The sequence below is a fragment of the Rutidosis leptorrhynchoides genome, chromosome 2 (genome assembly GCF_046630445.1).
Source record: "Rutidosis leptorrhynchoides isolate AG116_Rl617_1_P2 chromosome 2, CSIRO_AGI_Rlap_v1, whole genome shotgun sequence".
Taxonomy (NCBI): Eukaryota; Viridiplantae; Streptophyta; class Magnoliopsida; order Asterales; family Asteraceae; genus Rutidosis; species Rutidosis leptorrhynchoides.
Window position 1 is genome coordinate 703,674,705 of NC_092334.1, and position 13,254 is coordinate 703,687,958.

Below are 13,254 nucleotides of genomic sequence, written 5' to 3' on the forward strand. Positions count from 1 at the left end.
ATCAGAGCGATGGTCTTAGCGAACTAGGTCTTGCATTAGTGTGACTAACTGATAGTTGTTAGGATGCATTAGTGAGTCTGAACTTTGACCGTGTCCGTGTGTTAAAAGTTTTGCTTATCATTTAGTGTTGAAAATTAATTGCGTATCATCCTTAAAGTCTAGACACGTCTTACTACCCCTATTGCATAGACAGTGTATAGATAAATTCATATCTTCGCGTATCTGTTATTCTTACCTTTGCCTGACAGCTTCCGTATATTCCTCTGTAACTTATGGGAATTTTAGTATTATATATGCATATGTAAATTATGTATTGCAGGGTACTAATCTACATCCTATAATCTATTTCTTATCAAAAATCCTTCATCAGATCGTACGAGGTGAATCCCTCAACTAGTTCGAGTCCTTCAGATTCCGATAGCTATTCTAATAGTTATTCCGACAGCTATTCCGACATGGATGTTCACCTAAGCTCCAGAAGCAGCGTCACCAGAATAAATCAACCAACTAGTCAGCTTCTATTCATCTGATAGGTTCGTAGTCGACTTAATCAATGGAGACGCGCAGAAGGCGATCCCTTCCACTAATCGAATTCACCTCTTGATAAAGAACCTGAAGCACTTACCGGCGAACCTGTTCGTAACACCATTTTCACCCTCATTTCCCGAATATCTTGCCAAGACTACATCATAACTCAGATTCTAAACCTTATTCATTCGCCCGTTCTTACAGACAATTATCCCGGAGTAATAAGTCAACGAACTACGCGCCCGAGTTGTAGCCTTGAAAAATATGGTGCAAAACGTACCAGCTTCACCAACATCAACACCAGTACCACCAACAACCCAAGTTTTAACATCACATGCCTGAACATCTCATTCTGTACCTCGAGTATAATCATCGTTCTACATGACATTCTACAACATTTATCTTTATTCGACATAGCGATTATGTAATCTCTAATATTTTAGAGATTATATATTCTTGTTCTAACAGTAAATCAAATGAGTTTAACATCATATTGACTCATTAAATCCATGATTACATCTGAAGAAAATATATAGGTATATATATTTTTCATAAAGATGGTAATTAAAAATTCTTTTGTACAAACTGTTAATGGTGAAAATATTTAACGGGTAGGTAATACCCGAGAAATATTTAGATTTCACATTAATAAGTTACACTATACATTCTATCAAATCTGATTCAACAGTCATTTACTATCCTACTTACATCCACCGATATACGTATCCGTTCACCACAGAATAACCATTTTCATTCAATTTCATATTTGGATTATGACCTATCAGAATTCAACAAGTGGCATAATGAAGAAAACATTGGACAAAATAAAATTTGTTAGAAACAAACAAATTAACTATGAGAAATTTTGTTAAGAATCCACGCTAACTGTTCCTAGCTAACTGTTCCTAGCTAACTGGTTACATTTTATTTATCGCAATTTAATTATCGCAATTTACATTCTCGCAATTTTATTTATCGTCATTTAATTTCTGTATTTATTTTACGCACTTTAAATAACGGGACACGTATACAAGGTTTCGACATATCATATTGACCCATCTATATATCTATCTTAGAACAACCATAGACACTCTATATGCAAATGATGGAGTTAGCTATACAGGGTTGAGATTGATTCCAAAATATATATATAGTTTGAGTTATGATCAATACTGAGACCGGTACACGGGTCACGATACGTATTAATTAATTTGAATATTATATATTAAACTATATATTGGATTATTGGACTATTGTACTATTGGACTACAACTTTGGACAATTAAAATGAATTAAAATATTGATTATAACATATGAAACTAAACAATTCTTCAAGTCTGCCACTTGATTTCATCTTAAAACCTCATTTGTATCCTGACGATTACAATCTGCGTTCAAACCTTTCATGATTCCTGAAAACACCTTAATCGAGAGAATGAACCAGCCGCACTTCGTCTACAGAAGAAAAGATTTATGCATATAGTTATGCACCTGAAAAATTCTCGGAGAATGAGTAAACGTTTAACACGTAGCTGTGCTAATTCCTTTAGTGTTATTATTACCCAAAATAACTTGGTAATTCCTTTCAAAGTAGCAAATTTTGTCACAGCTCCAACAAGTCAACTTCGACTTTTCGTTCGAAACAACCTTATTATAACTATGATATATTTGCGTGCTCTTTTATTGTTATCAGGGAATCTTTTATATTCCACCATATTACCATCAGCGTTTAATCATCTAAAACACAATTCTTTTGAAACCACCTCGGATTGATAACCGACGATTCAGATATGGCTGCATTAAATGCAGACGAAACAGTAAAATTGTAGATGGCCTGAATAGCCAAGAGTCTGATGATAAATAATGGAGTGTTGGGAACGCTCGATAGAAAATTTGGTATTTAAAATCGGATTGAACTAAATATGAAGGAGACCAAGGACAAATACAAGGACCAGACCCTATATTCAAAGAATCCAGGTAATTCTGGATCCGATGAAATCTTTAGAGAATATCTTGCTCCGAAGTCATGTTAAAATCTTGCGGAAAATTTTTCTTCATCAACCTTCGAACTTAGAAATCCCAAAAATATCATCATAAATATCTTCGATATTTCTGAGGATATTTTCATAAATATTCTTGTCTGAAATTCTCTACTTTTTCGTGCTTTCTGTATTTCATTGGAAACTTCTGTAAAAATCTAAATATAATTACGAATGAATTTTGGAGAAGTGTTAAGAATTTGAGCATGAGTTAGTATAATATAATGACACTTGGCCAACGTGATTATATTACAGTAAGTCATGCTGAAAATTCTAATGAAACGTGATGATAATTCACAGATTATAACGTCATCATGTGCCATGTTACACGACTCTTTCATTCTCCTTAATCTCTAAGCATATCACGGAAATATTTTCTTGATATTTCGGTTCTTTCGTAATTCCAACAAATTGTTAATAAATTGTGCAATTACATTTTCCTTCTGATTAGGAGATTTCCTTAAATTCCTTGAATTCCTAAAATCCACCATGACTACGTCAAAAGTTAAGACGAACTTTTCACTCTTTTGTAATAGCTTCACTCGTACGCTTCACATGATCGAATTGTTTTATCTAAATTAATCAATAATGATAAAACTCTAACCCATATTCGTCATGAAAACAATTTTATTGTTAACCATGACGACCTCACTCAAATTTCGGGGACGAACTTTTTTTAACGGGTAGGTACTGTCACGACCCGGAAAATTTCGACTAATTTTAAACGAAACTCTCGATACGATTTAATATTCTTGACACAATAAGAGAAGTCTGAAAGGTTGAATCTCAAAAAGTTTGAACTGTTTCATGAATTCAATTAACCTTCGACCATTTCGACGATTTACGGATATATATATATATATATATATATATATATATATATATGTATGTATGTATGTATGTATGTATGTATGTATATAATAACTTGAAATACGTAATAAATTATTATGTGATTTAGTTGTTATGTAAACTAAATTAGAATATAATAGAACATATTACTAAAATGTATTTATATATATGGTTGTTAAATATAAAAAAAGTTTTAAAAGGTTTATTCTTTATGCAATAAATAAATCTATTAATTTTACATTCTAAATTATTAATATTGTTACTGTATTTGGTTCCTTTCACATCATAATATAATATGTATATATTGCATACATGCATATGCATATCAACTAAAAACTAGTACACTCAGCTTCTTGTTAATCGACCTACCTATAACCACTTGTTTAACTTTACATATTACAAACCCACCACTTTGTTATTTGACTATTTTTAATTTTGGTTTCTACTCACCATCATCAATTATCAACCTTTTGGGTTGAATATGAGATAACAATGGATGTTGGATAACATATGTACTTATGATCTTATTATTACACCATATATATATTATCATTATATTATTATTATTATTTATTATTAATATCATTATTATTGTATTAGCTATAAAAATATTGATTCATGCGCGTATATAAGATATATCTCTTTCATCCTTATCTTTATTATTATTTTTTTTTTACCCGTGACTGCATCTATCTATATCATCACTACATAAACAAGAATTTAAAACACAAAATGATAACTGAATTTGATTCTTTATGATATTACTGTTTTTTGATTGATAACACTCCTCATATATATATGTGTACAAACATACATTTACATTAACACAAAAATAACTTAGTTTTCTTTTGATTGAACCCAAAGACCACTCACCACCTATCTATCTCTCCTCTCTTTCCCATCTTCATGAACGAGTACCCAACTCAACAACCATCACCTTGTTTTCATTTCTATTCACTAACCCTTATATATATACATGTATAGATATATACATAGAGATAGTTTATAAACTGAGGTAGTCACACACACCACCCTTCTTTCTTCTTTCTATTTTCATTTCTTGATCACCTTTAATCCCATTACCGCCGGACATCACTACCCTCGTCACCACCCTACAACCATGAACACCCTACCACCATAAAAACAACCAACTACCTCCACGATCATCTTGCAAACTCCAATGAATCACCACCAACGAACCCCCATGATCACCTTTCACCACCTTGTTATCCTTCCTGGGTTCGAAGCTACAACCACACAACACCACCAACTTGTAAGCTATAACCGATCGGTCTCTGGTTCAACCCTCGAACCACTCCCTATCCCCCTCTTCTTCGTAAACACCACCACAACTATCCCGAACAATTGCTACAACTGTTACGTTTTTATTTTCGAACAAGATCACCAAACCTACCATTGTTGAGCTAATATTGCAGCGGCTATTTGGGTTCTGTTACAGCCTGCAACCCAAGAATTCCCACTATATCATCACCATCGAAACCCACATAAACACCACCACCTGACCACTGTTTCGTTGCTGCTTTTGCTTCTGTTTCAGCCGTCACAAACCACCACCCAAGCGACACTGTTGATGTTGTTTTGCAGCCAAGCACCACCCACGAAACCTGCTGTTGCACCTGCTTTGATTCTGTTTACGGGTCAAACTTAAAATGATAGCTTGTCCCCTTGTATGTTACGATTACAAAACCAAACTAGATCACCATTGAACACCTCTTAAAACTGCTGTACCCGTCTTTGGTTTATGTTTAGAGTTCCACCACCAAAACATTCCATGTGATCAAACCCACGTGAATTATAACAGGACCTGCTGTTGTTTCGTGTTTGGGTAGGCAAACAGACAACCGGGTCTATTAAACTATTATTGGAGTGAAGTGGTTGAAAAGTTATGCAATTAGAATATGAATATGGCCGACACTTTCTTTTCCTCCACTTGCCAAATAAATCCCTTAATGATAGTAATACAATATTGGAGATTTCAAGAGTTGGTGTTGAGCTGTAAAGGGTTTTAGGATAGTGACGGTTTCTGGTTGCCATGCTAAGTTCCAAACGTACACCATAATATTAAATTGAAGTTATGATCGACATTAAATCCACTTGATTGTTAAAAGTATAAAATTTCGGTTGCTTACATATGTTTTGGTTAAAAACCGAACCCCACCTCCCCTTAAATTACGGGATTAAACCTTGTTTAGCAAATGGATTAGTTGCTTTGCGTGGTGGCCGAATCACAGCAATTCAAAGTTTCATTTAAGTAAACTTTGGTCAGAAAGGAGATGGGCCGAGAATTTCTAATACATTGCACAATTGGGCTGTATTTTAATAGACCTTATATTGGGTTTGCTAATCGAATTAGAAGCCAAAGCTATGGAAGTATGGAGATTCGGCAAGATAGCTTAAGATGATAGTGGTAGTATTAAAAGATTATAGTGATGTATAATGTTTGATGATGATGATATTTTATGATAACAATAATGATATTCGATAAACATGATCACGGTAATGAAGGTTTAAAAGAATGATGATGTCAAGAAGAAGAATATGAAACAGAAATAAAATGGGTTACATATAAGTGGGGTGGAAATAATCCCAGAAAAACAAGTTAGATTAGATGGTTAGGAGTGGTGTTATTGGGTTAGCGGGACGTCACGGGTTCAAACCCGGACTTGGGCATTCTTTTATGGATTACTTCGTTAAGGTAGGTACTTATTTATTAATATTGTTAACTTATAATTATTATCATTTTAAAATTTTCGTTATTATTATTATTATTAAAATTATTATCTTTACTAAAATTATCATTTTATTATCATAAAAACTATCATTATTATTATTATTATTATTATTATTATTATTATTATTATTATTATTATTATTATTATTATTATTATTATTATTATTATTATTATTATTATTATTATTATTATTATTATTATTATTATTATTATTATTATTTACATTATCATTATTATTATTATTTTAACATTAATATTATTATATTTAACAAAAAAAAAAAACTATATTAATATTCTTATAATAAATATTAATTGGTTATTTAAATGCATATTAAAATAAATATAAATACATTAATTAAATTATTAGCAAAACATATAATCTATTAAGATAACGAGTATATCACTAATGATATATAAATTCGTTCGATTACGAGTATATGTGTGTTAATATATATAAATGATATAGGTTCGTGAATCCGAGATCAAACCTACACTTGTTAAATGACATCATATGTATTTTTACTACAAAATACAGTATGGTGAGTTTCATTACTCCCTTTTTATATATATTTTTGGGCTGAGAATACATGCACTGTTTTATAACTATTTTACGAAATGGACACAAGTACTAAAAACATATTCTACGTTGAGTTGTACCACTTTGCATATTTTTCCCTAATAGCTTGGTAACTACCATTTACATGCGGTATTGTAAACGCGAATCCTGTTGATAGATCTATCGGGCCTGACAACCCCAACCGGACTGGACGACCAGTATTCAACGGTTGCACAGTACTTAGTTTCGTGACTACACTTGGTACGGTGTAGTGATATTTCATAATAAAGGGAATATGCGACGTTGATTAAATGTTAAGTATGGTTACCAAATGCTCAACCACTTAGAATGCTTTACATACACTTGCGAGTGTATTATGTTTATGATTATGAAATCTTGTGGTCTATTAACATATTGAAATGATTATTACAATAAACCTATGAACTCACCAACCTTTTGGTTGACACTTTAAAGCATGTTTATTCTCAGGTACGAATTAAGTCTTCCACTGTGCATTTGCTCATTTTAAGGACATTACTTGGAGTCGATCATCGCAATGGGACCAGATGTTGATGACTTCGTCCAGGTGGATAAGGACGGGTCCTCACAATAACTCACTTTCACAGATTTTTACTTCGCCGGGAAGTAAGACTTAACCACTGGTTGATTCACGAACCTATAACAATATATACATATATATCAAAGTATGTTCAAAATATATTTACAACACTTTTAATATATTTTGATGTTTTAAGTTTATTAAGTCAGCTGTCCTCGTTAGTAACCTACAACTAGTTGTCCATAGTTAGATGTACAAAAATAAATCGATAAATATTATCTTGAATCAATCCACGACCCAGTGTATACGTATCTCAGTATTGATCACAACTCAAACTATATATATTTTGGAATCAACCTCAACCCTGTATAGCTAACTCCAACATTCACATATAGAGTGTCTATGGTTGTTCCGAAATATATATAGATGTGTCGACATGATAGGTCGAAACATTGTATACGTGTCTATGGTATCTCAAGATTACATAATATACAATACAAGTTGATTAAGTTATGGTTGGAATAGATTTGTTACCAATTTTCACGTAGCTAAAATGAGAAAAATTATCCAATCTTGTTGTACCCATAACTTCTTCATTTTAAATCCATTTTGAGTGAATCAAATTGCTATGGTTTCATTTATTTTATGAATCTAAATAGAAAAAGTATAGGTTTATAGTCGGAAAAATAAGTTACAAGTCGTTTTTGTAAAGGTAGTCATTTCAGTCGAAAGAACGACGTCTAGATGACCATTTTAGAAAACATACTTCCACTTTGAGTTTAACCATAATTTTTGGATATAGTTTCATGTTCATAATAAAAATCATTTTCTCAGAATAACAACTTTTAAATCAAAGTTTATCATAGTTTTTAATTAACTAACCCAAAACAGCCCGCGGTGTTACTACGACGGCGTAAATCCGATTTTAAGGTGTTTTTCGTGTTTCCAGGTTTTAAATCATTAAGTTAGCATATCATATAGATATAGAACATGTGTTTAGTTGATTTTAAAAGTCAAGTTAGAAGGATTAACTTTTGTTTGCGAACAAGTTTAGAATTAACTAAACTATGTTCTAGTGATTTCAAGTTTAAACCTTCGAATAAGATAGCCTTATATGTATGAATCGAATGATGTTATGAACATCATTACTACCTCAAGTTTTGTGGATAAACCTACTGGAAAAGAGACAAATGGATCTAGCTTCAAAGGATCTTGGATGGCTTGAAAGTTCTTGAAGTAGAATCATGACACGAAAACAAGTTCAAGTAAGATTTCCACTCGAAATAAGATTGTCATAGTTATAAAAATTGAATCAAAGTTTGAATATGAGTATTACCTTATATTAGAAAGATATCTTACTGTAAATAAGAAAGATTTCTTGAGGTTGGATGATCACTAGACAAGATTGGAAGTAAGCTAGCAATCTTGGAAGTATTCTTGATTTTATGAAACTAGAACTTGTAGAATTTATGAAGAACACTTAGAACTTGAAGATAGAACTTGAGAGAGATCAATTAGATGAAGAAAATTGAAGAATGAAAGTGTTTGTAGGTGTTTTTGGTCGTTGGTGTATGGATTAGATATAAAGGATATGTAATTTTGTTTTCATGTAAATAAGTCATGAATGATTACTCATATTTTTGTAATTTTATGAGATATTTCATGCTAGTTGCCAAATGATGGTTCCCACGTGTGTTAGGTGACTCACATGGGCTGCTAAGAGCTGATCATTGGAGTGTATATACCAATAGTACATACATCTAAAAGCTGTGTATTGTACGAGTACGAATACGGGTGCATACGAGTAGAATTGTTGATGAAACTGAACGAGGATGTAATTGTAAGCATTTTTGTTAAGTAGAAGTATTTTGATAAGTGTCTTGAAGTCTTTCAAAAGTGTATGAATACATATTAAAACACTACATGTATATACATTTTAACTGAGTCGTTAAGTCATCGTTAGTCGTTACATGTAAGTGTTGTTTTGAAACCTTTAGGTTAACGATCTTGTTAAATGTTGTTAACCCAATGTTTATAATATCAAATGAGATTTTAAATTATTATATTATCATGATATTATGATGTACGAATATCTCTTAATATGATATATATACATTAAATGTCGTTACAATGATAATCGTTACATATATGTCTCGTTTCAAAACCATTAAGTTAGTAGTCTTGTTTTTACATATGTAGTTCATTGTTAATATACTTAATGATATGTTTACTTATCATAATATCATGTTAACTATATATATAACCATATATATGTCATCATATAGTTTTTACAAGTTTTAACGTTCGTGAATCACCGGTCAACTTGGGTGGTCAATTGTCTATATGAAACCTATTTCAATTAATCAAGTCTTAACAAGTTTGATTGCTTAACATGTTGGAAACACTTAATCATGTAAATAACAATTTCATTTAATATATATATAAACATGGAAAAGTTCGGGTCACTACATGACCTTGGGGAGATGAGGTTTTTTTTGGGGATTGAAGTTTTGGAAAGAAGTGATGTCATTTTTATATGCCAGAGGAAGTATGCTAGGGAGATATTGGAACGGTTTGATATGATCAACAACAATGGAGTTTGTAATCCCTCGACTGTGGGATATAAACTCAATAAGGATGAGGGTGGAATTAAAGTAGACGTCACTCAGTTTAAGCAAATTATTGGAAGCTTGATGTACTTATCTGCAACTCGTCCGGACATTATGTTTGCGGTGAGTCTTATTAGTAGATTCATGACATGTCCTACGCAGATGCATTTTTCTGTTGCAAAGCGTATACTTAAGTATGTGAAGGAAACCATGGACTATGGGGTGTTCTATAGAAGGGGTATGAAAGGTGATTTAGTTGGATACAAGGATAGTGACTACGCAGGTGATGATGAAGATAGTAGAAGCACTTCGGGTTATGTTTTTATGATGAGTGGAGGTGGTGTAGCGTGGTCATCTAAGAAGCAACCAATTGTCACTCTTTCATCAACCGAAGCTGAAAGCTGTGTGGATGACAAAAGTACTATCTGAACTTGGTCAAGATTGTGATAAAGGTATACTCATCAAGTGTGATAACACCTCCACCATCAAGTTAACCAAGAACTCAGTTTTCCATGGAAGAACGAAGCACATCCGTATGAGATATCATTTCCTACGAGAACTCACAAAGGAAGGAATAGTTAGATTAGAGCATTGTGGAACGAATGAGCAACTTGCAGACATAATGACGAAGCCACTCAAGCTACAGAGTTTTCAGAAATTGTGAACAAGTATGGGCATGCAGGCTGCAGTTGAATTGAACTGATTGTTTTTGGACAATGAGTTCAAGGGAGGGAATGTTGAATAAGACTTAGTTACCAACTGACCGATTCTTCATGGTCAATTAGACGTTAGTTTGTTTTGATTTAATCTAGCAAATAATCTGCCATGATCCGATTTATGTGGAGTCAGGCATATGATTTTCCCTTTCTGTTTTGTAATGGCTATATATAGCCCCAATATTTATCAATAAAAGCTGAGCAATTTGGCTAAGATATTTTACTGTTATATTGCAATCACAACATCTCTCAGGTCTCCCCACATCTTTCAATATTTTTCTCTTTGATCGCCAAACAACTTTTTCTCCATCAATTTTCAATTTTATTATCTATGTGTTTTCAATTTTAAATCTTAGAAAAAAAGGATAGATGATTATTTTACTTTTAATAAAAAGATTAACTTTTGTTAAGTGGTTAGATGCTGAACATTATTACACTACAGTATATATCAATTGGAAGAAATTGGAACAAGAGGTAACCAAGACTCGATTTGGCCTTTTAAGCTTGGTTTTTCTATTCATAATTTGATTTCAATGACCAATAAATTAAGATTATATTCAGGGGCGGTAATTTGAGAGGCTAGGAGGGGGTTGTGGATCCTCTTAAAGTTTGAGTAAAATGACTATCAGTAGTCTTTTTATTCACTAGCGTTTTGACTTTTAAATCAAATAAATCGGAGTCGGTATGAAAAAGTTATAATCAAAATGATGAAAATTCAGTTTCCTATCAAAACAACATATCTTATATTCAAACCTCACTAAAAGTGTATCTTAGGGTGGCAAAAAAGCATCAAAATAAGTAATGGAATAATACACGGTTAAACCTCGTACCTTTTAAGTAAAAATACTTCCCTTTTAGAATAGGCTCAACAACGAAAATCTTATTTATTTACCATAGCTTTATGTGTTTATATTTTACACTTATATAATTTCCCCCTTCAAAAATTTCGTTCAAGCTTCGCTACTGACTATATTGAATAATAAATTTAATCAATTGAAGTTGAAGTTGAAGTTGAAGTTAAAATAAATATTTACATACTGCATTTTGCGCTTAAATCTATATATTCAGGTCAAGCCTTCCCCATGGGTTACATGAGCAAAGGCCCAAGACAAGACTTAATGAGAATTGAAGGCAACATATATAAGGCGACATATATTTTAGCCCATTTAGAATACTTGGCTCATTTGTAATTTCAATTCAATACTAGTTTATTTTTGCCCTAACACCTGATCTAAGACTTAGCCATTTATATCTATAGATTATATTAAATTCTACAATGATGATGTCATTAATAGGTTAATTTCGTTATTAAAAAAATCAAAAACAAAAGAAAAAATCTAAGTAAGGTGAGTGATGTCATTAATCTAAATAATTTTGAATTAAAATTAAATCTTATTAATTAATTATTATGTGAGGACCCGGAAATTTCCGACCAAATTTAAACTTTAATCTTTACATTATTCCGGCACGATAAGCAAAGTCTGTTAAGTTGAATCTCAAATATTTTAAACTGTGTTCATACATTCATTTAACTTCGACCAAATTCCAATGATTCACGAACCATTAGATGAACAGATATGATTATATATGTATATGTGTATATATTATAACTTGAAAACATTAACAAAGTATTAGACGTATAATACTTTACATAAACATATTTGTTTCAAAATATATTTAGAATAATTATCGATGGAATTAGAAGATAATATCAAATGATTGAATTATCAAATACATTGAATTATGATTACGAGTCTCTGTTGAGAGGTCCACTTTGATTTAGGAAACCTTTCCTTTTTAACGGTATTCGGAATAATTAGTGACCTACGAGTAAGAACAAATACGTCAATTAACGATAGCTGGACAAGGGTTAATAGAAATTCCTACTTAACTTTCAATGCATGCCTTACAATAATTGCCCCGTGACTTTGAAAAGATAAATTAATTAACCTACATATTATGTATTGTGAAAGTGAAATTTAGGGAATATAGGTAAATTAGAAAATAGATATTGACAAGTTAAATGTAGTGACCCGAACTTTTCCATGTTTATATATATTAAATGAAATTGTTATTTACATGATCAAGTGTTTCCAACATGTTAAGCAATCAAACTTGTTAAGACTTGATTAATTGAAATAGGTTTCATATAGACAATTGACCACCCAAGTTGACCGGTGATTCACGAACGTTAAAACTTGTAAAAACTATATGATGACATATATATGATTATATATATAGTTAACATGATATTATGATAAGTAAGTATCTCATTAGGTATTTTAACAATGAGTTATATACATAAAATTGAGTTTATTGAATTAAGAAACTCGAAACGATATATATAACGATTATCGTTAAAACGTCTTACTAAATACATATGAATCATATTAAGATATTGATATGCTATGTTTAATCATGATAAATGATAAGTAAACATGTCATTAAGTGTATTAACAATGAACTACATATGTAAAAACAAGACTACTAACTTAATGATTTCGAAACGAGACATATATGTAACGATTATCGTTGTAACAACATTTAACTGTATATATATCATACTAAGATATATTAATATATTGTAATATCATGATAATGTAATAATTTAACATCTCTTTAGATATAATAAACAATGGGTTAAC

At 31.5% G+C, this 13,254-nt stretch overlaps 1 protein-coding gene across 1 annotated transcript; it reads left to right on the forward strand.

Moving 5' to 3' along the window:
* Positions 1-9,767: 9,767 nt before the first annotated feature.
* On the forward strand, positions 9,768-10,322 carry LOC139890435 (secreted RxLR effector protein 161-like). Its single transcript, XM_071873313.1, has one exon. It carries the CDS (start codon positions 9,768-9,770, stop codon positions 10,320-10,322), a length of 555 nt encoding a protein of 184 aa, XP_071729414.1.
* Positions 10,323-13,254: the final 2,932 nt, after the last annotated feature.